At 30.7% G+C, this 12,117-nt stretch overlaps 1 protein-coding gene across 10 annotated transcripts in view; it reads right to left on the reverse strand.

Moving 5' to 3' along the window:
* Positions 1 to 12,117, reverse strand: part of LOC134715357 (GRAM domain-containing protein 2B-like) — an 87,825-nt gene that overhangs the window by 20,665 nt on the left and 55,043 nt on the right. For 6 of the 10 annotated variants that reach the window (XM_063577491.1, XM_063577486.1, XM_063577487.1 and 3 more), the window contains 2 exons: positions 7,425 to 7,468; positions 3,165 to 3,252 (listed from right to left, as the gene is read on the reverse strand). In XM_063577491.1, the coding sequence (XP_063433561.1) occupies positions 3,165 to 3,252; positions 7,425 to 7,448 (112 nt within the window). In that variant the 5' untranslated portion in view covers positions 7,449 to 7,468. Of the gene's footprint in view, positions 1 to 3,164; positions 3,253 to 7,424; positions 7,469 to 7,882; positions 7,908 to 10,779; positions 10,866 to 10,948; positions 11,169 to 12,117 lie in introns of those variants that run through there. The other 4 variants (XM_063577490.1, XM_063577489.1, XM_063577492.1 and 1 more) reach the window with 4 other exon arrangements.

Below are 12,117 nucleotides of genomic sequence, written 5' to 3' on the forward strand. Positions count from 1 at the left end.
CTAATTTGCCAAACTTAATGCATGCACAGCTACCAGCATTAGAGGGAACAACTGGTAGTGAGGCATTTGCTAAACATTTAAATACTTTACATGAGACACGAAAAGCTTATATTCAAACTGAAGCAGACGAAAGAATCTGCAGAGCTTTGCGCTCAAAAGTAAGAGCAGCTGAACAAGTATATGAGAATGGTGACATGGTGTTTTACAAAAGGGAAGGGAAAGAACGTTGGCTCGGACCAGGGAAAGTAGTATTTCAAGATGGAAAAGTTGTTTTTGTCAGACACGGTGGAGTATTTGTTAGAGTATCTCCAAACAGATTATGCAAAATAAATACTGATTTGGGAGAAAATAAAGAACAAGATAACATAGCGTTGAAGAAAAGTGACATTATTATTAGTAATGAAATTAAAGAACAAACTAATGAAGAAAAGAAATCCTTTGACATTATTTCAGAAACTATAACAAGTGCACCTCAAGAAGATCCATCTCATGAAGCAACAGCTGTTAGTCATAATTTACAGCTTATAAAGAAAGATGATAACATTCGATATAAACTACAAGGCTCAGATGAATGGATCAGTGCAACTGTGCTTGGAAGAGCGGGCAAAGCAACAGGAGGGAACAAAAGTTGGTATAATGTGAAAGATCATGTAAGCGATGAACAAAAAAGTGTAGACTTGGGTAATCTAGAATGGAATATTTTAGAAGACCAGACCAATGACATTGAAGTTCAAACAACTGATGAAGTGGATCAAAATGATAGTGACATTGCAAAGCAACTAGAATTACAAAAGCTGAGACAATTTAACACTTATGAGGAAGTTGAAGATGGTGGTCAAAAGACAATTTCTACTAGATGGGTAATAACTAATAAAAATGGAGAAACTAGAGCTAGATTAGTAGCTCGGGGTTTTGAAGAACACTCTTTCATTCCTAAAGATAGTCCTACAATAGGAAAAGGATCTATTAGAATATTCCTTACATTTGCTGCAAGCAAGAAATGGTCAATAAAAACTACCGACATTAAATCAGCATTTCTACAAGGAAAGAAATTAGATCGTGATGTCCATATTAAACCTCCAGTTGAAAGTGATACACCAAAAGGACTCATTTGGAAACTTAAACATGGATTGTATGGACTAAAGGATGGCGCTAGACAATTTTATATAAGTGTTAAGGATGAACTCTTAAATTTAGGATGCAGACAATCAAAACTTGACCCTGCTTTGTTTATTCTGACAGTAAAGGGATCTCTTCAAGGTATTTTCTGTTGTCATGTAGATGACTTTCTCCATGCAGGAAATGAAGATTTTGAGAAACTGATGGAAAAATTGAGGAAGAGATTTATAGCAGGAAAAATTGAAGAAGAGAATTTTCGTTATATAGGTTTTATGATAAAGCAAAACAATGAAGGTATACAACTTGATCATTCAATTTACATGGAAAAACTAGATCACCAACATATAGAGCCACAGCGTGCATTTCAGAAATTGAAACAACTTACCCAAGAAGAGCAGAAAGATTATCGCAGAATGGTTGGGCAACTGAACTGGGCAGTGCAAGGATCAAGACCAGATTTGGCTTTTGAACTTGTTGATTTAAGTACTAAATTGAAAAGTGCATTAGTTTGTGATCTTTTACGTGCTATTAAAAACATTGGAAAGTTAAAGGACATAAGGCCTATTCAGCTTTTCCCATCATTAAAAGGAAAGGAAACAGAAGACTGGGAAATTTTTGTATTTAGTGATGCAGCATTAGGAAATATAAATGATGGTAAAGGGAGTACAGGAGCTCACATTGTTTGGATAAAAGATAGAATAGGAAAATGTTGTCCAATTTCATGGCAAGCCAATAAGATCAAAAGGGTTGTTCGTTCTACTATAGCTGCAGAAGCTTTAAGTCTGCAGGATGGATTAGAAACAGCATTATATTTTCGGAGTATTATTGAGGACATTTGTGGAGTTGCACAAAGAACTATACCTATTACAGCTTTTATTGACAACAAAAGTGTTACCGAGGCATTAAAATCAACCAAGTTGGTAGAGGACAAAAGATTAAGAATAGACATTGCATCTATATCTGAAATGATTGAAAACAGCTGTGTTGAAGTAAAATGGTGTCCAGGAAAAGTCCAATTAGCAAATTCTATGACCAAAAGAGGAGCTTCTGGAATTGAACTCTTAAATGTGCTACAGAAAGGACAAATGCCTGAAGAATTTGTGTGAATCAATAGCATTAACATTTACATTTACTTTTACATTTGTTTTTCGGAAAAGGGGCAGAATAATCCCCGTGACCTGAGGATAGTCCAATCCCATGAAGGTTACATCAAAATTAATTTTTTCATTCTTTGTTTTCGGAAAAAGGGGCAGAATAATCCCCGTGACTTGAGGACAGTCTATCCTATGACAGTCACATCAAAAATTAGTTAATCACCATATCTTGTTCATTGAGCTAAAGAATTGTGTTATCTCATAAAGACTCATTAACGTTACAAAAGAAGACATTTTAATTAATGTTGATAACTTAAATCACTGTATCAAGAAAGATAACTCTTACTCTCTGTAATAAGCTCTTTTGTCTTAAAGATGCTAATTGTCTCTTGGATGAATAAAATGGTGTAACTAACATGTGTTAACACTTGTAACTGATTGCATGCAAGGATGTTTATTACCAAGGATCAGCATTGAATGCAATTTAACCTTTGCTATTTTCTTAAACTGTTACTTGTATGAATAATTCTTATGTCCATGAATTCAAAAATATTAAGACACAGTGTGTTCTCAATTGGAGAAATGGTGTCAGAGAATTACAAAAACTTGAACAAATGAACAGAAATATAACTTCCAGTGTTGGAAACAGTTCCAGCTGCTTTTCAAGCCAGGTCAGCTCAATTCTGGAAGAAATGCAGAATTTTCGCCTAAAATTAAAGGATAAAAAATGGGGTTTTCATAAAGTGAACTTTTAAGTTATCACAATGACATTGAGACACAAGCTTGATCTTTTTTTCTTTAAGTTTCTAAAAAGGGTTAAAAAAATCAAAATATCTTGGGTTATGAAATTTTGCTACATGTAACGGTCCTGAATGCAAATACAAATGCTAATATTATAGCTATGTATGACTCAAACATCAATATTCATAACTAACACATCACTCTACTTACAGTCAATGGGGGATTCCTCTGGTGGGACAGACTTGAACAACTTGTGAAACTTTTCATATCTGGAGTTCCTGCGAGTTGGTGAAGTTTCCTGAAACATAAAACAAAGATCAATTAAATGAAAATTGAATTATCAACTGCAATGATTATAGTTATTAATATCAAGGCCTGAAGGCATACAACTTTGCTCAGTGCTCAGAGCACAATAATCATGCTCGAAACATGAAATCCAGCAATTTGATTGGTTGATTTTCGAATCTGAGTACACAAATCATGCTCGAAAGTTTTATGACGCCTAAGTATCACCCCTTCCATACAAAGAAAAAAAATAACAAAATAACAAAACAACATTCAACCATTACAATAATACCAAAAAGGGATTAAAGGTGCCATTAGGAATTAGTTTCAGCTTGATTCTACAAGAGCAGTTGTGTACTAAAATTGTGAGCATATAGGAAAAGTTTTCAGTAAAATGATAGTAAATTATCACTCTCTGAAACTCATGAATACCTGCAGTCATAAAACTTTTGAGTCAGTTTTTTGTACTCGAAAATCAACAAATCAAAATGTTGAATTTCATGTTTCCAGCATGATTTTAGTGCTCCAAGCACTGAGCAAAGGTTTATGACTTCAGAAGCTTGAGATTTTAACATGGCACAAAAGAAGGACCAGCTATTGTAAGTGTCTTCTATTCTTGTTGCAAATAAGTTTTCTATTCTAGTAGTCCCCATAAGGCCGTAGTTTTTTTGTTTTTAGTTTTACGAACCCTCCTACCCTAATTTTTGCCAAATAGGAAAAAAAATAAAATTAAAAATGTTGATTTTTATTTTTTTTTCTCCTCCGACCCAGTGTTTTTCATGCAAAAATAAATAAATTTTAGTTCATAACTGCATGAAAGAATCTAAATTTATGCTCTTGGTGGTTTAGGAAGTTGTTGCACATTGATTTTCAATTCAAACCTTGTCAAGAAAAAAAAATAGTAGTTACACTAGTAGAAAATCTCCTGGTGAAATAAAAATAAAAATAAATAAATTTGATATTGACGGTTGGTTTTAAAAAAAAAAATCAGCAGCAGCAGTTGTTTTTTTTTTTTTTTTTTCGTCCTCCTACCCATTGGTTTTGTCAAAAAATTTCGTAAAACTAAAAATAAAATAACTATGGCCTAAATTTAATAATATCAAAGGTATTTTAAAAGTTTCTCTCTTTTTCTTGGTTTCAAGTTCCAATTTGACTTTTAGGGTTGTAAGTTTGCTTTATCTTATAAAATCTACTTAATTTTATGTTTTCTAGTCTTTTGCGTCTAAAAAATGTAACATAAGTTGGTTTAAATGATTTTTATTTCCTTGACCTAATAATATTTTCTAGTGTTTCTTATAGTAAAATAATGCAAGATCAAATTTAACTTAACCTTAAACCAGTCCTATTCAGAACAAATCACTTGGAAAAACTTCAATCAATCAAAACATGACAAAAGTTTCTAAAATTAACTTCAATTTAAAAAAAACTTCAATTACAATTCCAATACAATACTACCAAACGTTATTGAAAATCTGATAAAGTTTGACTCCACAATTATTTTGTTCATATAACACTCCAAAAGCATTTAGTTTTGTCAAATACAAACCTTGGGCCAAATAATGTCAGTTTTTGAAAAGTCGATCTGTCTACAAAAATACATGACAAAGACTGAATAAACAAAATTATATAGTAAGCTCAATTTAGCTGATTTTTAAATGAAAGAGATCAGTGTATGTCTAAGCTATGGGATTGCTAAAATAAGATAAATACAATCTTTTTCTGAAGATCTCTTTTTTTATTTATAGTCTCTTTCAATACAACTTTTGAAGGAAAGAAAGACCAACTATATTTTTTAACCCGTTCTCAAAAATGTTGATGCTGTTTGATTGAAGCATTGATTGCGTTCAGTCAGCAACCTGTCCATCATATTCAGGACTACTGCATGTTATTGGCAACACTTCTTTGAAATTGACCAATAATGCTTATCTGTCCTACCTAACTCACAAATAAAAATGAATCAGAAGACTGAAGCTAAATAGCTGCTTGTCCTGAACATGCATGAAATATATATGCCACATGGCATTGAGCAATGCATTACCAATCAAAAATATAATACAAGCTGCTTTTGTTGTATACAATGTGCCTCTCTAGAGGCTCATACTAACAGTTTTATAACAAATCTGTATTTTCGATAGTTTTCATTGACATTCTGAAATAATATGATTTCAACCAAAATTTAAATTTTAACGGTTTATGCTCTGTAATCAAAAAGACAATGTAAATTGATAAACTAAAAAAAATAATTATCCTAGAAAACTAATTAAAATCATGTAAATTTTTAATGAGATCTACTGGTTTTATATATTCCAATTTTCTAGATTTCATATTAACACTTCTCAGTTTGAAAAGTCACCATAAATGTATTGTTATAATATCATCAGTTTATTTCAATGATGAAAATGAATTGACATACAATACAAATGGTTATTATCAAAGCAACGAAAGCTGGTCCTCTGAGCAACATAAATGACTGCCTCCGCAGTAACATTTATATAACATGGCTATTATTTTTCTTTTTTTGCAACAACATTATCAATTTATCAGTTACAATGTCCCTTTTGTATCTTTCCCCTCCCCTTTATTCTTTATGTCTGATATTATGATATAACGAATCATGTGCAATTCGAGCTATCTACCAATTTTACAAGTGACATACTTTTATAGGGAATTCCATATAAAAGAGGAAAAAAATGTCCTCAGCTTTCAGACAGCATTAAATTATAAAATTTCAGAAATTGTCAATACGTTTCCAGCTCTTTATCAGTTTTTGTGACTTTTAAAACAATAATTTCATCTGTTCAGACTTCTCTTTAAATGTCAATAATATTGTTATCTCCGTTGAGACTTCTGTTCGCTATTAGACACTCAGTTTTTCCCTGTCTACATGTTAATACTGACAACTCAACAAGGAATAGTATTCATCCTTTCAAATTGCAGATATTTTTCCGTCACGTTTTTCAAACAATGGATTCTTCTCGCTTATATTTCATGACACACAAACAAAAAGTGTTATATCTAACAGCATCATCGACAATGGACACTATTAAAAGTAATATTATATGACTAACAGAATGACTATAGTTCTTATAATAAACAATCGATTGTTAATCTATTGGAAAACGGATAGTTTATTTATCTGCAATGTGCCAATTATCACAATATTCTATAGCCATGATAGCAGTCTGCTTCCTCTTTTGAAAAGTAGAACATTGAATTGATTGAGTGTCGTCTGCCTAATGTCCAGTGACAAACTCAGGATAAGATCAAAGAAAAAAAAGAAAGCATTAAGAAAGTTTGTGAAGTACTAGGTCAACTGGAATCCTAAAAAGTTTGGTAAAAAAGCCAGCTATCAATCACATTAAAAACTGATTGCAAAAGATCAATATTTTTTTCTCTACTCCTCATTTAAATTTCAGTCTAAATTGATACTCAGCAGATTTCATTAAAGACTGAATGAGATTTTTCCAATCAGTTTGGTATATCTTATTCAGGCATCCCTGCCATAATGATGACGAATAGATGTTTAATGCCCAGTGGCAAATAGTACATGCATATTAGGAAGAGAACGTGTTAATATGATATGAAGCTGAACCCTGAATTGAACTACAAAAAAATGTTTATAAAGCCTGAATTTAAACATGCTTTAGTTCATTTTTTGCGCCTGTCCCAAGTCAAGAGCCTCTGGTCTTTGTTAGTATTTTAATTTTAGTTTCTTGTGTACAATTTGGAAATTAGTATGGCGTTCATTATCACTGAACTAGTATATATTTGTTTAGGGGCCAGCTGAAGGACCCCTTTCGGGTGCGGGAATTTCTTGTTACATTGAAGGCCTGTTGCTGACCTTCTGCTGTTGTTTTTTCTTTGGTCATGTTGTTGTCTCTTTGATACATCCCCCATTTCCATTCTCAATTTTATTTAGTTCAAAATGTATGTGAGGTACTGTCTGCTTAAAGTCTATCTAAACTATTACTGCGGATTCATTATTATTCGTTTGATACCAATTCATCATGTGAATCACATATTAAATGCTCAACAATTGACAAATTTTGTTAAGGCTTGTATGCAGACTTGGGTAAAATCATGAAATTAAATATCTATGAACATGAACATTTTCCTGAATCCGTGAAAATTGGTATCCACTAAAATAAATGAATCCACAGTAATTACATGTAATAAAAGACCTACCTTGTGTGTATCTTTCTTGCTCATCACTGTCCACCAAGATCTACCTGTAAAAGATAATAAAAATCATGAGGTCATTGTCTTCTTTACATCCTTTCTTAAGCTCTGCATATAAAGTCATGAAATAAGGTCATGAAATACGTTTTTTATTAAAAAAAAAATAATAATTTTTTCAGACTCTTTGAGGTTACATTTGCATCCTTTCTTAAGCTCTGCATATAAGGTTTTTTATTAGGTATTTTAAATAATTCTTTCTGACTCTTGGAGATTATGTAATAGCAAAGATTCTAAAATTACATTTAACTATTATTCAATTCTTAGGACAAAGTTTTTTGTTATTTCCAACTAAAAAGATTTCTAAAGATTATCAGAAATGACATATGTGGCTGGGAAAATATCCGAACTACATTCTGAATTACCATTCTTTTATCTTTTTACAGAGTTCAATCTCATTCACTTACTTTTCATGGTTAAATAACAATTCCAAAAAGATTTTTTTACAAGAGAAGTTTTAGTTGTCAAAAGTGGTATTTTATACAAAAAGAGTACATGTATACTTCTTTATAAAATGTTTTCAAGTGGTATATTACATCTACTTGACAAAATTTCGGTAAGATTTTGTTTGGGCTTGTTATTTCCGTATCAATTGTTTTGTAATCGGGAGTGGGGCTTTAACTTATTATAAGTAAGTAAGTTGACGTAAATCTATCTATTTATCACTAAAAAAATGGGGTTTTTTTCTTCTAAAAACAAAATCATTCCAAATTCAAAAGTTTTAAAGCAGGCTTGAACCAAACACCATTCTCTGACAGATATACACAGCCTCAATTTCATCATGTTTGTAAGTCTTAATCAAACACATTTAAAAATACTTATATTCAAAGGCAGTGGAAAGTTATTCTATATTTATCTTAATTTTAAAATCTTTTTATGGACAAAAATCAACCGGTGCATTAAGTAAATATTCACTGAATTCTAATTCAATGTTACACAATTTTTTATTTCAAAATGAACCAGATGCTCCGCAGGGCGTAGCTTTATACGACCGCAGAGGTTGAACCCTGAAAGGTTGGGGCAAGTATGGACACAACATTCAAGCTGGATTCAGCTCTAAATTTGGATTGTGATTAAATAGTTGACACAGCATAGGTTTTTGACACAGAATGAATGTGTTCTAATGAACTTAAAATTTTTGTTTTCTCTTTGAGCAATTCACTATGCTGTTGAATATTAATCCTCTCAAAAAAATGTTTGAAGAAATTTTTTCATTTTATTTATGAAATTTCATTTCAAATGAGAAAATTGAACCCAATTTTTTTAATCACATCCCCCTTTCCCTTATTCCAAATTAATCTCAATTAAATTTCTAATGGAGTTTGCAACAATAACTACTCATTTAAATACATCATAAAATATTAAGATGTAAAAAACTGCTTGTTATCACTGAATGGTAAAGATTATTTTAATTTATCAGTTGGTAGTAAAAAGTGAATATACATTGTATATAACAAAGATTTGAGTTGATTCTGGACAAAGAAAGATAACTCCAATTAAAAAAAAATATTGCTATTTCACAATATTGTGCAATTAGATATTTCTTGCTTACTATTCTGGACAAAGAAAGATAGCTCTAATTAAAAAAAAATATTGCTATTTCACAATATTGTGCAATTAGATATTTCTTGCCATTGTACAATACTGTGCAATTGAAAAGACTTGCTATTGCACAATACTTAATATAATATTTTAGATCCTGATTTGGACAACTTGAAAACTGGGCCCATAATCAAAAATCTAAGTACATGTTTGGATTCAGCATATCAAAGAACCCCAAGATTTCAATTTTTGTTAAAATCAAACTAAGTTTAATTTTGGACCCTTTGGACTTTAATGTAGACCAATTTGAAAACAGGACCAAAAATGAAGAATCTACATACACAGTTAGATTTGGCATATCAAAGAACCCCATTTATTCAATTTTTAATGAAATCAAACAATGTTTAATTTTGGACCCCGATTTGGACCAACTTGAAAACTGGGCCAATAATCAAGAATCTAAATACATTTTTAGATTCAGCATATCAAAGAACCCAACCGATTAATTTTTTATCAAAATCAAACTAAGTTTAATTTTGGACCCTTTGAACCTTAATGTAGACCAATTTGAAAATGGGACCAAAAATTAAGAATCTACATACACAGTTAGATTCCGCATATCAAAGAACCCCAATTATTCAATTCTTGATGAAATCAAACAAAGTTTAATTTTGGACCCTTTGGGCCCCTTTTTCCTAAACTGTTAGGACCAAAACTCCCAAAATCAATACCAACCTTCCTTTTATGGTCATAAACATTGTGTTTAAATTTCATTGATTTCTATTAACTTAAACTAAAGTTATTGTGTGAAAACAAAGAATAATGCTTATTTGGGCCCTTTTTTGGCCCCTAATTCCTAAACTGTTGAAACAAAACTCCCAAAATCAATCCCAACCTTTCTTTTGTGGTCATAAACCTTGTGTCAAAATTTCATAGATTTCTATTAACTTAAACTAAATTTATAGTGCGAAAACCAAGAAAATGCTTATTTGGGCCCTTTTTGGCCCCCAATTCCTAAAATGTTGGGACCAAAACTCCCAAAATCATTACCAACCTTCCTTTTGTGGTCATAAACCTTGTATTAAAATTTCATAGATTTCTATTCACTTTTACTAAAGTTAGAGTGCGAAAACTAAAAGTATTCGGACGACGACGACGACGACGACGCCAACGTGATAGCAATATACGACGAAATTTTTTTCAAAATTTGCAGTCGTATAAAAATTGTGATTTCTGATTTTGAATGCATATACAAATTGATATTAAAATGTTTTTCAAGACTTGCTGAACAAATCCTTCAACAGCATGGTTTTAAATTTGATAGACTGAGTTAAATTCCACACAATGATGCATGACTTTTCTAATGGAGTTTAGTATTTAGATGTACAACATATGAGATTTAAAATGAAAAACATGTACTAAAAAGTTCAATTATAGAGATTCATCAATGATTATCCTGAAAACCTTCATTCTATGTGTGTTAGTAATGTAAAAGACAAAATATGGCTATTCTATTTTGTATTGCATCTTCACTCTAATTTCTCATGCATATTGCCATTTCACCTTAGATATTTGCAAAGACTATAATTATGTACTTCATTCAAAAGGTTTTCAAAGAAATATTTAAGTAAACTCATGATATGTTTGAAACCTTTAAAAATGTCAGTGAAACTTGCTAAAATAAGTCAAATAAAACATTAAAATAAAAATATTCAAATTGTTTTCAATTACTTTTAAATCATAATCAGTTGTTTGAAATTACCTTTTGGGCTTCAATTACACTGATATTTTCCAACTAAGATTCCTCAACAGTTTATAATAATGCTGATGTTTGGTGTTTTCTTTAAATTTTGCAAAGTTGAACTTAAAAGTCCAACCATGACTTAAAAAAAATCAAGTCCAATAAATTTGAAAGCATATATATTACTTACATAAATAATTTTAAATCCAATACAGCAGAATGAATGGAATTTAAACTTTAATTTTATGACGTTTGAAAAATGTCCATTTGAAAACCTGGTCAAATGCTTTGTTTTTTTTATTACTAACTTAAACAAAAGCCCTAGGTAGTTGAAAATCTAGTACTTTTTATAGGTTTTCACAAATCAATTGAAAAACTTACAATTTTAACTAGGATATAATGACATTGTTTATCAAATAGGAAATGAATAATAAATTATAGTATTTAAACAACAATGACCAGTAATTAATATATCAATAGTTTTAAACATGTTACCACTTGAGTTACCTGTCCATTTCTAGACACCTGGTCATTTCAGGCCAGAATGGACACACACATTTGTATCTTATTTCTATCAGTAACCTTTTTAATTGTATAATATGAAGTTTGACTTTTTGAATACTATATATATGGGTTACACATCAATGAGACTGCAACCAACCACAACAATACAGACGCATGCAAATGTTGCATGAATTCAATATGAGAAATTGCACATTTTATCTGGTTTCTTCCAGTGAGATCAGTGCTGTTGCATCATATTAAATAAATAACTTCCCCCCTTTATTTTTTATTTTTATATTATCTGTCTAGCTTAAATGCTTCATATTTCTAATTTTCATGCACAAAAAGAACTGGTAAAAGAAGATATCACTATCTCACTCATTGTACCAAAGACTTTATAATCTTAAAATACTTAAATAACTACTTGGGCAATAACTTATAGAGCAAAAAATTTAAAAGAATGTATATTTCACCAACAGAAATTGAAGAGTCAAAAGATTTTGACCTGGTTTTTTTTCAAAATATGTAGAAATTTTCAGTCCTTTTTTTTTAATTTGAAAAATTGCATCCAGATCATATTCTCAACACATATATATATTGATATATTTCCCCACTTTTATCAATGAAAACAGCATGTTCTTACTACAGATTCTATTGGTAATTCTTATTCTAATAATCTGAGTCAACTATAAATTAAATATAATTGAAAAAAAAACATTCCATAAACTGACCTACTAAAACTAATCAAGCTTATGACTAGCCATATTACATTTACAATCATTCTAATTATTAACTGCTGTTCTTTAATTTAACTCATAATCTTAAAATCTGCTTATACACCATATATATAAATAT

This window comes from Mytilus trossulus, chromosome 4 (assembly GCF_036588685.1).
Source record: "Mytilus trossulus isolate FHL-02 chromosome 4, PNRI_Mtr1.1.1.hap1, whole genome shotgun sequence".
Classification (NCBI taxonomy): Eukaryota; Metazoa; Mollusca; class Bivalvia; order Mytilida; family Mytilidae; genus Mytilus; species Mytilus trossulus.